The 19,132-nt window shown below is 37.4% G+C and overlaps 1 protein-coding gene across 2 annotated transcripts; it reads left to right on the plus strand.

Moving 5' to 3' along the window:
* The first annotated feature begins 12 nt into the window (after positions 1 to 12).
* Positions 13 to 17,225, plus strand: TYW3 (tRNA-yW synthesizing protein 3 homolog). 2 transcript variants are annotated; one of them, XM_060005994.1, is made up of 6 exons: positions 13 to 253; positions 2,799 to 2,879; positions 3,971 to 4,069; positions 4,288 to 4,359; positions 6,571 to 6,704; positions 16,697 to 17,225. In XM_060005994.1, exons 1-6 carry the CDS (start codon positions 80 to 82, stop codon positions 16,923 to 16,925), a joined length of 789 nt encoding a protein of 262 aa, XP_059861977.1. In that variant the 5' UTR covers positions 13 to 79; the 3' UTR covers positions 16,926 to 17,225. The 2 variants fall into 2 exon arrangements, with proteins under 2 accessions (XP_059861977.1, XP_059861986.1); XM_060006003.1 differs by lacking the exon at positions 4,288 to 4,359.
* The last annotated feature ends 1,907 nt before the right edge of the window (positions 17,226 to 19,132 follow it).

Raw genomic sequence — 19,132 nt, forward strand, 5'->3', positions numbered from 1 at the left:
CCACCACTGGCTTCAATATGGCTGCCCCCAGGGAAAGGCGGGGTTAATGTGAAAGTACAGACCCTGACTCGCTCGTCACATGGATCGTAGCGCAGAGTTCAGAAGATGGAAGGCGCAGTGTCTGAGCAAAGCGGACCTCAGCCGGAAAGGCAGTGTGGACGAGGATGTGGTAGAGCTTGTGCAGCTCCTAAATGGGCGAGAACAGTTTTTCACCACCAGTTCCTGCGCTGGCCGCATCATCCTCCTAGACCGGGTGAGCAGGACCCTTTGTGTCCTTCCAGCGCCTGCCCTGTAGTGTGCAACACCAGGAGCCTTGTGCTCACCCAATGTAACACCCTGTCTGTGTTTGTTCTTCTGACCGGTGGTCTCGGTTTCTTTATCAAGGAAACTGAGAGGGTGACTTAAACCAATGCTTCTAAAATTTTAATGTGTATGTCAATCACTTGGAGATATTTTAAAATACAGATTCTGATTCTGTAGGTCTAGAGTAGGGTCTGATCTGTATTTCTAACAAGGCCCCAAGTGATGCTGAAACTACTGGCCTGGGAATGATCTTGAGTTGCAAGGGTTAGAGAATTTTATTTTTTTAATACTAAGGAATTTTAAGGACTTCCCAGCCTGGCGAGGCGGCTGTCTTCTCGTTAATCGCTCTACCAAATCGTTGTTAACCACTTGATTGAAGATCGCTATGGTTAAGAAGTTCACTGCCTCCTAGTGGCTCACTCCGTTATTACAACTCTGGTAATTTTTACATTACCTGAGAAAGTACATTAGTATGTAGTCTGTAATAGTGGTCAGTCCCTCAGGCTTTGGAGTGATACTGCTTAGATTCTAAATCAGTTTTGGGTATTATTGGCTATGTGACTTTAGGGAAGTTATCTAAACTTAGCCCCTTCTTGTCCCATGAACTAAGGATAATAAAGAGTATCCACTTCATAGGGATTCTATGTAGAGGAAATGGGATAATTTATTTGAAACCTTTAGCACCGTGCCTGGCATATTAAGTGCACTGTAAAAGTTAGCTGTGTGTTCATTTTAACATTAGGACTGAATTCAGAGCATGGAAGACAGCACACTCATAAATTCATTCTTTAGCTCCTCACTGACAGACCATTTGCCGGTCTCCCAGGTTAGCAGGGCCTGCTCATTCTTATATTGCTTCCATTGCCCCCTGAGCACTGGCACTCTTGCTTGTCTTGATCTCTCTCTCTTCCTCCATTTCTCCTGCCCTGTCTTACCTGGATTTCTGCAGTGGTTTCCTAACAGGTCACTGAACTCTACCTGTTCACTGAACTCTACCAGTCTTTCTACCCCAAACCATGTTACACACTGTTAACAGATTCCCCTTTCTGAAGCACAACTCTGTGCATGTCACTCATCTATGCTGAAATACTCTAGTAGACCTTTCAGCTCTACTTTCCACTGTTTCTCTTCATCTTAATCTGTTTACTGAAACAACTATTCTCTTTTCCCTCTTATATTTATCTGCCTTTGCCTTTGCTCATGTTTATTTTTCCTAAAATGTCTTCCCCCATTTCTGCATATCTGAGACGTACCTCCCCAGACTCCCCTTTTCTACCTGAATACAAACACACATATCCATTTGGAAGCCATGACTATTTCTTCTGAACTGCCTTAGGACTTTTTCTGAACCTCTTTTCATTTTATGTATTATCTTATACCTTGTGTTTATTTTCACTTTGCCTTATTTCTGGAAGAATTTGGATCAACTTACAAACAGGCAATACAAAAAGAAAAATAAAAAGTGAGAAAATCTGCATAAAGGGAGTATAGATAAGATAAAGCAGAGATGGCATTAGTTCTCAAAATATACCACTAGACTCTGTAAATTTGCTAGAAGTGGGCCACACATTTGGCTGTAAGATTTAGAGCAGCCAGCGTAAGATCAGAAACATAAGTCACTGAGGTCATTCAGTGAAAACAAATCAGTTATTTAGGACAAGCACAGCTCTTCTCCTTTCCAAAGCCAGACAGCAAAGTCCCCTGTGTACCCACTGTATAAAAGTTACGTTGTAAAAAAAAGAAAGAGAAAATGCATAACTTTAAGGAAAAAAAAAAGAAGTTATCTTGTAGAAGTATAGTGATTTAAAAGTGCATGTGTTTCCTGCATCCTCTTTCCAGTGTCCTTGAGGGTAGGATCTGTTTATATCTAAAGTACCTCATAGAACTTAGCAAATAAACATTTTTCCAGTTAATAAGCAAAAAGTTACGTTAAAATATTTGCCCTCTCTTAATTTTGACCTTTCAATCCTAGCTCTGCCCTTTGGGACTACACATAAGGTCTAATCCAGAGGTCACAAATTTATGCCTATAGCGACTAGGGACATAGGAAGGTATGAACAGATCAGGTGTCAGTAAAAAGTGGTAGGTCCTGTGTGGGACTGGAACAGTGCTTTCTTACAAAAGGAATTCAAAAAAATTTTTTTTTAATATTGTGCTAATCATATAAAACAGCTAGAGTACAATTTAGGGGCTATTCGTGTACAGCCCCTTGTGATAATCCCTTTGCTCCTGACAAAATCATGACCGTATTTCAGAAAATATTTATTAAGTTCTTTTACCTTAATAAACAAATTACTTTCTATCTCAAATAATTTGGTTTCATTTTTGTTAACATTTACGTTAACTTTACCCAAAAGCCTGTTGAATTGTTCTCAGTAATACTTAAAATCACGTGGGATTATTAATTTAAGAAAGCCTAAAATATGCTATACATTGTACTTATTATTTTGTAGATATTATATGATAAATTAAATTATGTTATTTTTTCACTTTAGGGTATAAATGGTTCTGAGGTTCAGAAACAAAACTGTTGCTGGCTACTGGTCACACACAAACCCTGTATGAAAGATGATGTGGTAAGTTTTTATATATAAATTTAGAAATAAACTTTAATTCACAGTCACTTTAAATACATATGAAAAGAATAGAAAATTCAAAGTGGTTTATGTATAGAATCATAATGACTGTAGATTATAAAGCCTAAAGAGAATTCATTACAATGGCTTTTTTTTTAGTTATGGGAGGTTATTATCTGCCCTGGATTATTTAGTTTCCTAAATTAAAATGTTTAGATGAGTTCATATAAGTTTGCATTAGTCAGGCATTTTACATTACTGGCTCAGGTGCTTAAATGTTGTCTTCAAAGCTCACTCAGTCTCCATCTCCTTTGGGTACTGGTTCTCTCTGTATGTTTGCCCTTCTCTTCTGTGGCAGATAATCACTGTGGCAGGAAAGATAGCTGCCAGCAACCCCAGCAGAAAAAGATTTACTTTTTAAGATCCATGTGTCATTTCCAAAGGACACTGAGTCATCCTTCCTGGTTAGGTGTTCTCCCCACTGGGATCCGCTATTTTTGCCAGTAGAATGGAATGCTATCCTTGATCACACCTAGGCACTTGGCGTCTCTGATATTATGATAGTGGGAATGATGAGTGACAGGGTCACGCTTGACAGTGCCACCAGAATCAAATGATGTGAAGGAGGGAGGATGGTGCAGGGAGACTAGGCAGACAGAAGTAACAACTGCCTTATATAGCTTCTAGCTGAGACATAATAGTATATGTGTCTCAAACCTCAATCTAACAGCAAAACATTTAAACAGACCTTCTACTACCTTCTAGATCTTCTAGTCTTTATGTACCATATTCCTTAATGAAAAATCTGCTATGGAATTAAATAGAGTAGTAGTTGACTTTTTTGAGGTATGGTTGGAAAGAATGACACAGAAGGTTTATGAGAGAATTAGAAATCAGGTCTCTTAAAAGAATAAGCAGATCAATAAGTTTTGGAGAAAGAGGACCAAGAAAACAGAGTGAAAAGTTACTGTGGAAGGATGCAGAATGAGTCTGAAAGTTCCTTGGGAGAATTGAAGTTATATAGGATAAAGGGTCACCAAAGAACAGGATCATGTACTTGTGTCTGATCCTAACATTTTCCGTTTATTTAGATTGTAGCCCTAAAGAAAGCCAATGGCGATGCCATTTTGAAATTTGAACCACTTGTTCTTCATGTGCAGTGTCGACAGTTGCAGGATGCACAGATTCTGGTAAAATTTTGTGATTATACTTGAATTTATAGGTATGTGAGTAGATTTAATTTTAAACTTTTAAATTTTCTACCAAAATTAATGCAATGCTAGTTTAATCAACTAGTGTTTTATTTAATTATAGATTTGGGGTTATAAATGTTTCTGCAGTTTGTAGGGCTAAAGTGTTTATTTGATTAGCCAGATGTTCCAAATTTAACAAATTTATTTTCTTACAGCATTCAGTGGCAATAGATTCTGGTTTCAGGAACTCCGGCATAACAGTGGGAAAGAGAGGAAAGACTATGTTGGTACGACACCTTTTGGCAAAAAGCAATTTTTTGATCATGAAGTAATCCAGATTATTGAATAACCTTCTGCTCAAATCTTCTTGTCATTCCCTTGCCCAGAAACCTTCAGTGACTGACTTTTCTGTACAGGGCGAAGTCCAGAGTTGTTAGATTTACATTTGAGGTCTTATTTTACAGTATTCCCCTCCACTTACTTTTAACTTGATTCTCTCCGTCCTCCTCATCCTAAATAGTCAAGGCCCAGTTTAATCAGCATCATGATGTAGTGGAAAGAATCACAGACAGGGGGTCTAAAGCCTTCTGCCTGGATCCATCAGGGACTGAATTGTCTCAGCTATATCAGGGATCTATCGAACTACTGCCCTAGGGCCACATTCAGCCCTCGGGCGGGCAGTTCTAGTACACCCATTTGACTAATTACTGTCTAAGGTTGCTTTTGTGCTACGATGGCAAAATTGAGTAGTTGTGACAGATATTATATGGCCTGCAAAGTTGAAAATATTTATTATCTATCCTTTCACAGAAAAGGTTTGCCGACCCCTGGACTAGAAGATCTTTAAGGCTCCTTCTAAGTCCCACAGCCTCTCTGAGTCCTTTCCTGGCCAAGCCAACCCCTACTGATTTTGCCCTATTCTCTCTGATCACACGTGGTAGCTACTGTTTGTGTTTACTGTTTGGCATGGTGTACATTGTTTGCTTTTGAACTACTTCAGATCGGCTTCCATTCTAGCTCCCTAGACTTTACTTTTTTCTATTTTTAACGGATAGCCTGTTTTCCAAAATGAGGTGGCTTAAGAAGAAGACATCTGTAAAGCATGACTAAACAGAAAATGAAAGCTCGTAGTACTGATTTGCATCCCCATCTCAGTCCCCACTGCATGTGGTGGCCCAGGCAAGAACAGAGCCACTCTTTCACCTTCTCTCCTTTATCTTCCATATTCAATTAGCGACAAGTCCTGTCCCATCTACCTCTGATTTCTCACTCCTGACTCCACCTCTCCAAGCCCTCTGCCACTGTGCCTGCTTGAGCCGTCATCGTCCCTCACCTCTATCTTTATAGTGGTCTCCTGACTGGTCTTCCTCCTACCCATCTTCTCCTGCAGTCCCTCTAGCCAATACTGTCAGAATCCCCCTTTTAAAGAAGTCAAGGTCTCCTGGTGTTTTCTCAGGCCTTATTTATGCTCATGTTCTGCCAGCATACTTCCACCCCAGCCAGACAGAATACTATTGGTTATTTCCCAAATGTATTATGCTTTTCATGTTCCCATGACTATAGAAAAGTTAATCGTCTGGCTGGAATGCTCCCCTTCTCCCATTTTTACATCTGGTGAAATTACACTTACCCTTTAAAATTCCAATTCAGATGCCACATTTCCCATAAAACCACGACCTGTCTCAGTTAGTTGCTCCTCTTCTACATTTCCTTAGCATTTTGTGTGCACATGTACGTGCATGCATGCACATGTACACGTATGTGTTTCTTCTGTCATAGCACCATGATGTATTGTGATTCTCTGTTCACTTGTTTGTTTCCTGTTCAGAAGTGTTAGCTCTTTTAAGGGCAGGAACCATGTTATATTCATCCTGTACCTTCATACCTTACATGGGGCTTAGAACACTGCAGATGCTTAGTAAAGGCTTGTTGAATGAATTTTTATGCCTCATAATAGTTTTTGTTGTTTCTTAACCTATATCCAGTGTTTGGATTTACTTGGAATATGTTGACTGTTTCATCGGCAGCCCTAAAGCATTGAGAAAGCAGCCACTTTGTGAGATAGAAAAGGCATGGTTTATCTTGTAACAACCCTGCTCAAGCAGTGCTAAGAGGCCCTTTAGCATCCAGTCCATTTTGATTTTCCCTTGAAGCTTCTGTTGAGGTTTCATTTATTTATTTTCTTTAAATAGTGTATTAAAGCTCCCTTAGCTTTAGTGACAGTGATACTGTTAAGTTCATTGGATTCTTTGATAATATGTGCTTCTCTGAAAGACAATGTATAGAATGACTTGCTTTACAAATGATTTTATACGATGGGAAAATCTATTTGACTCTCCTTTGATTCAACTGTATTTGACTAAATTATATCAAAGCACAAACTTAAATGTTGTAATGGAGCTAAACTATATATAAACACAGCCCTGACTGGGACTTTTCTTTAGTTATCTTCAGTGTCTCTAGTACATAAGTCATCATATCTAAATTGCTCCTTGCAGGCTGTCCGGAGCACACATGGCTTAGAAGTTCCATTAACCCATAAAGGAAAACTGATGGTGACGGAGGAATATATCAACTTCCTGATAAAGATAGCAAATCAAAAAATGGAGGAAAACAAGAAGAGAATTGAAAGGTATAGTCTTACATGCCTAGGTCTTCTTTGAAACTATTAATATACACCATCTTCAGTTTATACTCCCAACTGCTTTTATATTTGTAGCCTTATCATGAATAATTAAGATGATGCAAGTAACTGATTAGAGTAGGCCAGACTGCAATGGGTACTAAATGGAGCATAAAGGGGAGGAAGCTCCATGGAGGATAGTGGGACACGTGACTGCCAGCAACAGGCATAAAGGAGAAACAGTCACTCAGGTAGGAGAGCCCAGCAGCCCCAGGGACCATAACTGATCCAGTTGAAGGCAGCCAGGGGGGAGGTACACTCTACCTCCTAGGTGTGACCTACTGAAGACTACCTAGAATCTCCTTTTGAGGAGAACAGCCTGGTTAATTTTAGTCTGCTAAATATTTTATACCTCTGGCTAGCTCAGAACCCCGCTCCTGTCATGCATTAGATTTGAATTGGCATAACTGTACCAGTCAGAAGGACTATGGCTATCAAGTCACATCTTTATATTTCTCTTGTTCTTAAACTTCACCTCCTGGTAGATTAATTTTACATGACTTTCTTTTTCAACTTTTTCCTAAGAATAGAATCTTTGATGTAAAGAAGTGACTATTATGCTGCCTTTTATATATGAAGATAAATGCCACTGACCTACCATCAGTAAGATGTAAATTTCTGAGTTATTTAAGGACTGATGGTCATCTTGTTGTCATTTATTATTTTCTTTTTGCTTTTTCCCCCACCCCTTTGGTCACCTCACAACTAGCCAATCACTACCTAAATAACTCCTGAGTCATTCTTCTCTCCCCACCCTTCTTGCCGTGTTCTCTATTCAGGACCATTGCAGTAACCTTATTAGCTGGTCTCATAGTAGAATGCTTCCAGTATGTCTCTCTGCTAAGCCATTCTCCGTATCACCATCAGAATCCTGTCTGAAATGAAAAGGAATACTATTGCTTAATTTGCCTGCTTAAAATTCTTTAATACCTAGAACTTTTTATGAAGCAGCTAAGGCCAGAAGTGCCAATGGCAGCAGTGTGGCATGGTGGAAAGGGGTAGAAATGGGCTCCAGAGGCAGAACTGAGTTTGAATCCTGCTTCCCCCACAACTTACTCAACTCTCTTGGCTTCATTTTTCTTGTACCTACTTATCATAGAGAACAATTTTAGTATACACTAGATGGCATATGTATAATGACAGGCCCTGTCCGTGTTATGTCATGGATTCTTAGGATAGGATAGCCTTTCTCCTTGTTCACCGACTCATACAGAGAATAAACCTATAATCACATCAGTAGCCCCATCCAGGCTTTCTTAACCAGGGCTCCTTATTTGAACCACAGAATTAACAAAATTATTCGAGTGGCTATTTCTCAGTTCTCCCAACAGTGGTATATAACTTGTACTAGTCTAGATACATTGGAGAGAAGTAATTCATGACATACAATGGATGTCCTCAGGCATTAGGACTGAATTTTTTAGCGGAAGCCTGGCTGAAAAAAGCTGAGAGGTTACCTGGCCACAAGGTTCTTTGAGCAAACATTCTAAATATAGTGATGATTTCAAGTAAGCAACTGAAGGTACCCAGCCACTCCACCAGACTACAGAGTTTGAACTGTATGTAGGTACTTACTGGTAGCATTCCAAAAGTTGACTACGGTTGTTAGATAGTATTCTAGTGAGACTGTTTGCGAAAATGTACAAGGTAGCAAATCAGTTTCTCTGTTTCCTTACTTGAATTTCAATAAGATTATAAATATAGCCCAAGATCAACTAACTATACACCTGGTGAAGTTAATTGAGTCACGTTCACCAACTATAAAATCAAATTATGCTTTAAATCCATTGACTCAAAAATATGTTTCGAGATTATGGTGTGCATGCTGCTATCAAGAGAGTCATGCTCATCATATAAAATCAGTGAAAAATTAAAGAAGGGTAAAAAGTTTCTTAAGATACTGATTAGAAGATTACATGTGAATTCAGAAAGGGTGAACAAATTAGGGAGCTGCTTTGGGAACAGCTGTATATTCAACCAAATGCAGAGAAAGAGTTACTCTTCTGCTGTGGAAAAGAGAAAAAATAAACACTGGAGGTGATGAGTTCTGCAATCAGACGTTGAGTACTAAAATTGGTTTCTCACAGGACCAAAGTTTCATAATTCAAACAACTGTAATAAGAGAATTTTTAAAATTTAAAATCCTAATGTGTAACATTCCAGCAATAAGAAATATTCTTGAGATACGAAAATCAAAAGGTAAAATAATTTTAATAGAAAAAAAAGCCTCTTTTGTAAAAAAAACAATTCCTAAGCCCACTTCTTAGTGGGAAGAGTAAGAAAATTTCATACATAATGATTTCCAGGTAAAAAAATGTGAAGTTTGGAGATCTATTTACCCATTACAAGTGGAGGGCTATCTTTGTAGCCGTTAATAAGAGATCGGGACTGACTTGGGTTGGATGGAATTAGCCATGTTCTTCTCACCAACTGTAATAAGACAATAAATGTTAAATAAAATGTAGAATAAACAGAAATAGAGTTATAGATGTAGAAAACAATCTTATGGTTACCAGGGCAGAAAGGGGTGGTGGGAGGGATAAATTGGGAGGTAAGGATTGACATATACACACTACTATATATAAAATAGGTAACTAATAAGGACCTACTGTATAGCACAGGGAACCCTACTTAATACTACGTAATGACCTATATGAGAGAAGAGTCTAAAAAAAGTGGATATATGTGTATGTATAACTCATTCACTTCGCTGTACACCTGAAACTAACACTACATTGTAAGTCAACTATACTCCAATTTAAAAAAACATGGCATCTTAAAAAAAAATTTTTTTTAAATATAGAGTAAAAGGGCCAAATATATTGGCATATAATATTGATAAAAATAAAGCAAATTAGACTGAAAAAGTAAATGAATATTTCCAATGGTTGGTTTTTTTGTGGTGAAATATACATAACTAAAATTTATAGTTTTAACCGTTATACAGTTCATTGGCATTAGATACACTCACATTGCTGTGCAACCACCACTATCACTGCTGTTTATCTCCAGACCCTTTTCATTATCCCAAATTGAAACTCCATGCCCATTAAACAATAATTCTCCACTCCCCAAACTCCCAGCCCCTGGTAACCACTCTTCTGTTTTCTGTCTCTTATGATTTTGACTATTCCAGGTACCTCATACAAGTGGAATCATACAATATTTATCCTTCTGTGTTTGGCTTATTGCACTTAGCATAATGCTGTCGAGGTTTATCCATGTTGTAGTGTGATCAGAAGTTTACCTTATTTTTTTTTTTTTTGCGGGTTTGCTTTTTTTTTAATTTTTATTTTATATTGGACTATAGTTGATTTACAATGTTGTGTTAGTTTTAGGTGTATAGCAAAGTGTTTCAGTTATGCATATACATATATCTATTCTTTTTCAAATTCTTTTCCCATTTAGGTTATTATAGAATATTGAGCAGAGTTCCCTGTGCTATACAGTAGGTCCTTGTTGGTTATCTGTTTTAAATATAGTAGTGTGTATATGTCAATCCCAGACTCCCAATTTATCCCTCCCCCCACCTTTCCCCTTTGGTAACCATAAGTTTGTTTTCTAAGTCTGTGAATCTGTTTCTGTTTTGTAAATAAGTTCACTTGTATCATTTTTTTAGATTCCACACAGAAGTGATATCATATGTTATTTGTCTTTCTCTGTCTGACTTACTTCACTTAGTATAATAATCTCCAGGTCCATCCATGTTGCTACAAATGGTATTATTTCATTCTTTTTAATAGCTGAGTAATATTCCATTGTATACATGTACCACATCTTCTTTATCCATTCATTTGCGATGGACCATTTAGGTTGCTTCCATGTGTTGGCTATTGTAAACAGTGCTGCAATGAACATTGGGGTGCATATATCCTTTCCAACCATGGTTTTCTCCAGATAGATGCCCAGGAATGGGATTGCTAGATCATATGGTAGCTCTATTTTTAGTTTTTTAAGGAACCTCCTTACTGTTGTCCACAGTGGCTGCACCACTTTACATTACCATGAATAGTGTAGGAGGGTTCCCTTTCTCCACACCCTCTCCAGCATTTATTGTCTGTAGACTTTTTGATCATGGCCATTCTCACTGGTGTGAGGTGATACCTCATTGTAGTTTTGATTTGCATTTCTCTAGTAATTAGTGATGTTGAGCATCTTTTCATGTGCCTCTTGGCTATCTGTATATCTTCTTTAGAGAAATGTCTGTTTAGGTCTTCTGCCCAGTTTTTGGTTGGGTTGTTTTATTGATATTGAGCCACATGAGCTGTTTGTTAATTTTGGAGATTAATCCCTTGTTGGTCGCATTGTTTGCAAATATTTTCTCCCATTTGGAGGATTGTCTTTTCGTCTTGTTTATGGTTTCCTTTGCTGTGCAAAAGCTTTGGAGTTTAGTTAGGTCCCATTTGTTTACTTTTGTTTTTATTTCCATTACTCTAGGAGACAGATCGAAAAAGATAATGCTGCGATTTATGTCAGTGTTCTGATTGCGTTTTCCTCTAAGGGTTTTATAGTGTCTGGTCTTACATTTAGGTCTTTCATCCATTTTGAGTTTATTTTTGTGTATAGTGTTAGGGAGTGATCTAATTTCATTCTTTTACACGTAGCTGTCTAGTTTTCGCAGCATCATTTATTGAAGAGACTGTCTTTTCTCCATTGTATAGTCTTGCCTCCTTTGCAGAAGTTTACTTCTTTTTAAGGCTGAATAATATTCCATTGTATTTAACATATATTGTTTATCCATTTATTCATCAATGGATGTTTGAGTTTTTTCTACCTTTTAGCTATTGTGAATAATGATGCTGTGAACATGGGTATACAAATATCTGTTTGAGTGTCTGCTTTCAGTTATTTTTGATATTTACCCAGAAGTGGAATTGCTAGATGATGTGGTAATTTTATATTTAATTTTTTGAAGAACCTCCATACTCTTTTCCACAGGAACTGCACCATTTTACATTCCCACCAACAGTATACAAGGGTTTCCTTTTCTCAACATCCTTGCCAACACTTGTTGTCTTTTGTTTTTCTGATAATTGCCGTTCTGACAGGTGTGAAGTGATATCTCATTGTGGTTTTGATTTGCATTTCCCTGATGATTAGTGACATTGAGCATTATTTCATATACCTGTCAGTAAGAATTTCTGTTACATCACTTTGCTGCTTTCCTTCCTGTTTGTGGTGCTTTTTCTTAGCTTCCTTCTGGATTTCTCTTGTTATTCTATATGTTGGTTAAATGCTGTCATTCTCCAGGATTCCTTTCCTGGCCCATTGCTTTAGCCACTTCCTCAGATACTGGTAGATCTTCCAAATCTCTCCTGAGTCCTGGGCCCATATGTCTAATAACCTATCGAATATATCTAACCAAAATATCCCATCAGCCTTTCCTTAATATCTTTCTTATCTTAATCTCAACCTCATTTACCCATTTCCTTGGTTCAAATTCTCATTATCATTTACCAGCATTATTACAGTTTATGCCTCAGTGAAAACAGAAATGTGAACCATATTAAATTACAGTTGTTTAATTGCACATATGTCTTTTTTTCCCCAGTACAACTTGGTCACATTTGTATAGGACTGACTTTCCCCTCCCACCAACCAAACACATACCCATACATACACACACTTCAAATATCTCTCATCCTAAAACCTTATAGAGTGTCTGGCTCACAGTAGAAACCCAATAAATGTTTATTGAGTTCATCCTAAACAATAAAGGAACTTAAAAGTTAACACATTATATTGAGTTCACCAAAGGCAAAGACAGTTACTTATTATTTTCTGAGTGTCTGACAGGAGCATAGCGGTCAATAAATATTTGCTCAATTTAGCTGACAGACTCTAGCAGTAGTACTACTTTTATGGCTTCAAAGCCTTAGGGTGATTATTCTGGAAGATATAAAATGGCTTACTCATGGGGCAAGCAGGAGTAGGCTCTTGCTACACAGTCCAGGCAAGAATTAACAGGACCCTGAGTAACAAAATGAATAGGAGAGATACTGCAGAACATAACCCGAATGTGGCAGCAGATAGAAATGGGAGGAGAAGAGAAGGAGTCAAGTCTTATTTTTTAAAATGGAACTAAAGCTAGTAAATAAATAACTCCCTATATACTTAAGATCAGAGAAGTAGATAATGAAGATCAGAGAAGTAAATAGTGAAAACACATATTTTCTGATAGTTCCTCCTTGGATGTCCCCTCCCTTCAATTTTTCCTCTCATAATTCCTCTCCCTTTACTAGCCAGCTTCCACTCATTCTTGCAATTCAGCCCAGGCATTGGTTTTTTTTCCAAGGAATATTTCATGATCTTTCATGGCACGTTGAGTGTATCTTTACGGCTCTGCAGCCCCCATTAAACCCTGAGCTCCCTGAGGGCACAGACCACATTTCTTATCTGTTTCTAGCACTGGCACAGGCCCTGTCACATACATGTTTTTTATTTATTTATTTATTTTTTTTATTTTTTTGCAGTACGCAGGCCTCTCACTGTTGTGGCCTCTCCCGTTGCGGAGCACAGGCTCCGGACGCGCAGGCTCAGCAGCCATGGCTCAGGGGGCCAGCCGCTCCGCGGCACGTGGGATCTTCCCGGACCAGGGCACGAACCCATGTCCCCTGCATCGGCAGGTGGACTCTCAACCACTGCACCACCAGGGAAGCCCACATACATGTTTTTTAATAAAAAATTCTAGAGCTTAAAATCAGTTAAAAATCCAAATACATGATATATGAGAATAGCCTTCTTTTGTTATTTGTTAATAATGGAAGCCTTAAAAGGGTATGAAATTGTGCCTAGATTTCATTTATTTTATGTTCCTATTTCGGAAGTCAACGAAATACCAGCTTTTCATTGCACATGGTCCTCTAACAGATCCGAGAAACAAGAATTCATTTTCCCAGGACTGTTCTGAAAAGTTCTCTCATGAAGAGAAGTATATACAGGTTGCCCTATGTCATGATAGTCTTGACAGTGGAAGCAGAAAAACTGAAGACAATTTGATTTTCTTTTGAGGGGGGAAAAAAACAGTTACCTGAGCATACATTTCTTTTTATACTCCAAACTCTTTTTGTTGCCTTTGAGAGCTGAGAAAATTACACTTTGAGAATTGGGCTTTAGAATGCTGTATAAAGGGTCATATCATGAGAAGAGAACATGTAATTGGAAAACAAATTTCTGACTTACTGAGTAAGATAGTTTCCCAAAGGACATTTTAAAAGTTCCCTTAACCAAGGAAAACAAAAAAGTAGTTGAAGTTTTATTCTTGGCTTTCAACATGGAAAGGTCTTTGTTCCACTTTACCAGTTGTTTTTTTGGTACCCCAAGGATATAGCTTTGAATTCTTAGGTTGTTTGATAGAAGATTAAAGTAAGGCACCTGTTCCTCTTTAATTACTTTTTAATGTAATTGACAAGGTATTTTACACAGCTGTTAATTCTCTGTGATCATAAAAGAGGAATTTAGTCTTATCTTTAATTTTCTAGGAATGCAGTAGAATCCAGAGAAAAGACTTGGTTACCTAAGTTTAAAGAGCAGGGTTGGGTAGAGAGTGATAGAAGATAAAGTTGCACATCATGAATAACCTCTTGTTATCAGATAAGGGTGATTCATACCCTTTTGTAGCATGCTTGGATTTGATTTAGATAAAATGAGTTATGCTACTGGGTCATTTTTTAAAACCATTCTAAATAGGCATTGTGGAAGATGAGAAGAAAACCAGTCATTGAAGTCACCCAGAATGATGGCAAGACCTGGAGACAAAGATAAAGCCAAGTGTAGAAGTTTCCATGAATGTAAAGGACTGAACAGAATATTGTTAGATAACCAGAGGGGCACATGAAGGAGTTTAGTCTGGCAAACTGTTGGTGAGGCAGGTGAATTCTGACCTTATCACTCGACTCTGAGGGAGGGTATGGAAATAATAAGCAGTCTTCACTTAAGAGGAATGCAGGGCAGTGGTGTCTTTGTGGGAAACCAGGTTTCAGTTAAGTAAGGATATAAGGAATGCATTAAATGAAAAGGTTGTTACCATGTTATGGGGTCTAAAAAATTAAACATCAGTTAATTTTTTCAAAGCCTTTTGCTATAACTCTTAAAATACTGTTTTCCCTTTTACTGTACCTCCCTCTTTGAGATTGATTTATTCATTTTAGAAATATCAATTAGCCCTTATTATCTGCCAGGCATGGTGCTGGATATCAAGGTGTACAGTGATGAGTATATAAGTTCTTGAAATATGGATAGGATATTAGTAATCATGTTAGGTATATATTAGCATTGTGTGGAGTATTTGGTAAGAGGTGATTATCTTGGGTTTTTAAGGGCAGTTTTAGAGCTTTTGCAAGCAGAACTTAGCCTGTTCATTGAATTAAAGAAAGAAGAAAATTGGCCCAAATAGCAATCTCTTCTGCAGATGTCAGAAATTTCCTGTCATAGCCTCCCATTATAATAGGATATTAAAGCATGATGAGATCCCGACAGTGGCAAAGGAGTTCTCAACTTTTAGATCATTTTATTTGGGGCCTAAGATAATACATCCATATTTACCTTTTTTGTTCAGTAGTTATTTATTCACTTATTTGGCATATTTTTACCCAAGTGTGGCTGTACTGTACTCCATGCTAAGAATATAACAGAAGACAAGATAGATGGAGTCCTTGGTCTTATGGAGTTTATATTCCGTAAAAATAGTCGTTTTTGAGAACTTACTCGGTGCCAGGCACTGTGCTAGGTACTTACATATATATCCCTCCGATAGCCCTGCTAGGTACAGGATAATAGCTAGTTTTATAAATGAGGAAATTGAGAGTCAGTGAGGTTGGAATTAGCCAACCTCAGCTTTCCCAGGGGACCACTCGTGTGAAGCACACACAGCATACCAAGCCATCCTGCTGCTTTCCAACGTATGCTGAAAACTAACAAAAACTCCAGCAGGAAAATGAGTAAAGGAAAAGAATAATTTACATTAAAAAATTAAAATAGCTAATAAAAAATGTTCAATTTCACTTTCAAACAAAGCAATGAAAATATAAATAATGAGAGACCGTAATCACCTATAAGTAAAGCATGTTTTTTGATGTAATATTCACTGTATGAGTGAAGTGGTCTCTCAAGTTCTGCCCTTAGAAGCATATTTTTTGAACACGCATTCTGGAAAACAGGTAGTACTTATCAAGAGCCTTAAATATTTATAACCTTTAACCACGCAGTTACATTTCTAGGTATCTATCCTAAATAGCTAGAAACTCAGATCACATTATTTCCAAAATGTTTATCACATTGTTGTTTGTATTGGGAAAATTTGAAAGTAAATTAAGACCAATCTAAGTGGCATAATGTTATACTACCATTAAAAAGTATTATTTTGTAGTTCATTTAGTGATATGGAAAGTGTTTTCAATAAATATTAAATCTGAAAAAACAATGTAAAACTTTATATGTAATATCACAATTGTATAAAAGACAGGTGTATGTATACATGTACAGATGTATTAATTCAGAATACACTAATAAACTGGAAAGAAAAAATATGAGAGTCATTATTTTTAGGTAGTTATGTAAAGGTGATCTGTATTTGTAACTTCACATATTTTGCAAATTCTCTAAAATGAGCCTCTATTACATTTATGATTCTTTTGAAAGAATATATATTTTCTTTTTTTTTAATCTTTGTTTGATTCCTATATCTGGAATAGAAATTAAGGTAGGATAGAGGTTATCAAGAGGTGATTCCAAACCAGTTTTCAGGACTGTACTTAAAGAACTGAAACATTTCTTTTCCTAAGTAAAAAATCATAAAAGCAAGAAGCACGTTATTTCTGTGATTTATTCTATATCTTGAGGTTAATATGAGACATCAGGTTTATGTAATTTATAAATTCTAGGTGTATTTCATTTTGTTTCAGAACACACAGATATAACAATAATACTTTATTTCTTTACAGGTTTTACAACTGCCTACAACATGCTTTGGAAAAAGAAACTATTTCTATGACCTCATATCCCAAAGAGAAAATCAAAGAGAAAAATAACTCATCATGTACTCACAAGAAAAAAAGAAACCCAGAAAAAGCATGTGGCAAATATATTACTGAAGGAAATAATAAAGAACTTGAAATTGATGATCATGATGATCCAGGAATCAGTGTTACTATCTTCCCTGAAGATTACTGAGATTTGGTTCTGAAGTGTCTTGGTAGAATAATGTTTCTAATAGATATTATAAAGCTGCTCTTTATAGGAGTATTTTAGTTAGTTGAGTGTATCAGCCTTTCAGAAAAACAAGATTTAATTTTTCTCTATATTTTAGGGAAACCCTTAGCTTTTAAAAATAGCTGTGTATAATATCAATATTTGCTCTTAAATACCATTGTTTTTAGTCACATAGTCATTGCAAAAATAAAATTATGATTTTTAATGCTTATCCTTAAGTTTCAGTTTCTACTTCTGTAAAACAGAAGAACTATAATACCCTTTCAAGAGAGCCTTAACATTAGGAATATTAGAGTATAGGTCCTACAGTAGGACCTTGTTTATCCATTCTATATATAGTAGTTTGCCTCTGCTAATCCCAAACTCCCAATCCTTCCCTCCTCTGCTTCTCTCCCTGTTGACAACCACAAGTCTGTTCTCTATGTCTATGAGTCTATTTCTGTTCCATAGAAAAGTTCATTTGTGTCATATTTTCGATTCCACATATAAGTGATATCATATGTTATTTGTCTTTCTGACTTCACTTAGTATGATACTCTCTAGGTCCATCCATGTTGCTGCAAATGGCATTATTTCATTCTTTTTATGGCTGAGTAATATTTCATCGTGAATATGTACCACATCTTCTTTATCCATTCATCTGTCAATGGACATTTAGGTTGTTTCCATGTCTTGGCTACTATAAGTGCTGTTATGAACATAGGGGTGCATGTATGTTTTCGAATTATAGTTTTGTCTGGATATATGCCCAGGTTTACTCCTTTTTTCTATCATGGCTCTGAACTCTCTCTTTGGCCTTTAAAGTAAGATACTAATATTTCCCTTAGTCATTTTGAGTCCTCCATCTTCTTGCCATCCTGCAACATTTGGCCCCATTAACACTCTTAGACCCCTGAATCTGCCCTTTCATCAGCATCCTGAATGCTTTCTTCCCAATCATTTCCCTGTTTATAGTGAATCATCAGTTATTTTTCTCTCCAACACTTTAATATTTTTCAACATTTATTGCACCTTAGAATCATCTTTAGAACCTTGAAAAAATGCAGAAAAGACCTGAGAATCTCCAGGGATAAGCACGTGTATTTTTTCTTTTAAAGCTCTCAAGTCGTTCTCTAATTGGAAACTAAAGGGTAATAACGCTGTAGGCATTCCCAAGTTTCTGTCTTTGGCCTTCATCTTGCATTCCTGTCTGCACCCCAGCTAACTCATCCATCCCAGTAGCCTTCACCTCTGAGACAATGACTCCCGCCTCTCCTGTCCTGGTCTGTCTCCTATGCTCTGACTAACTGCTGGGCCTCTCCAGTAGAGCTGTTACTTTTCAAGTGTTCTCTTGTTTGACTGTTTCCTGGTTCTTTGGCTAGAGAAGCAGACTTTTGTTGGGGCTTTTTGTTTGTTTGTTTGAGCCCATTGACATTTCCGGGTTGCTGGCTTTTCCAATGCCCAGTCTGGGATATGTGAGGTAAAAAGAAAACCCAGGGAACTCACAATTATGTTGTTCTTTAGGTCCCCAAATCCCTAGCTGGTCTACCTTTCCCTTGTCACCTCTCAGAGTCTTCTTATGTTTATTCTATACATAGTGTCCAGAGTTTTTATTTTTATTTTTGGCTGTGCTGCGTGGCTTGCAGGATCTTAGTTCCCCAACCAGGGACTGAACCCAGGCCCCAGCAGTGAAAGTGCCAGGTCCCAACCACTGGACCGCCAGGGAATTCCCTGTCCAGAGGTTTTAGTTGCACTTAGTGAAAGGAATAGGAAAAAGTATATCTACTCCATCTTCCAGAATCAGAAGTCTAATATACTTTTTAAATTAATAATATTATCACATCATGGGGTATTGTTGAGGATACCTCTGGAACCCATCCAGATTGCCCAGATAATATAATCTACTTAGTGCTGTGCCCCATCTCCCAGTTTGTATGCTTGGCTGTTCTTGCTTTAGGCTGCTGGAGCATCTTCATTCTAAAATAGAGGAGAAGAAGCCTGGGAGTCTGTTTCCTGCCCTCTACCCACCCCCACCACACACACACTCACTGTCTCACAGCCAATAATGACAAGTGCAGAGTTTCAAAACAGTTCTGTTGCCCAGAAATGGGATAAACTTGGATGTGCAATTGCCATTTAAGCTCCCAGCAGCATCAGGCTAAGGCTGGGACGTCACCTTAATCCTATCA

The sequence above is a fragment of the Delphinus delphis genome, chromosome 1 (genome assembly GCF_949987515.2).
Source record: "Delphinus delphis chromosome 1, mDelDel1.2, whole genome shotgun sequence".
NCBI classification, from domain to species: Eukaryota; Metazoa; Chordata; class Mammalia; order Artiodactyla; family Delphinidae; genus Delphinus; species Delphinus delphis.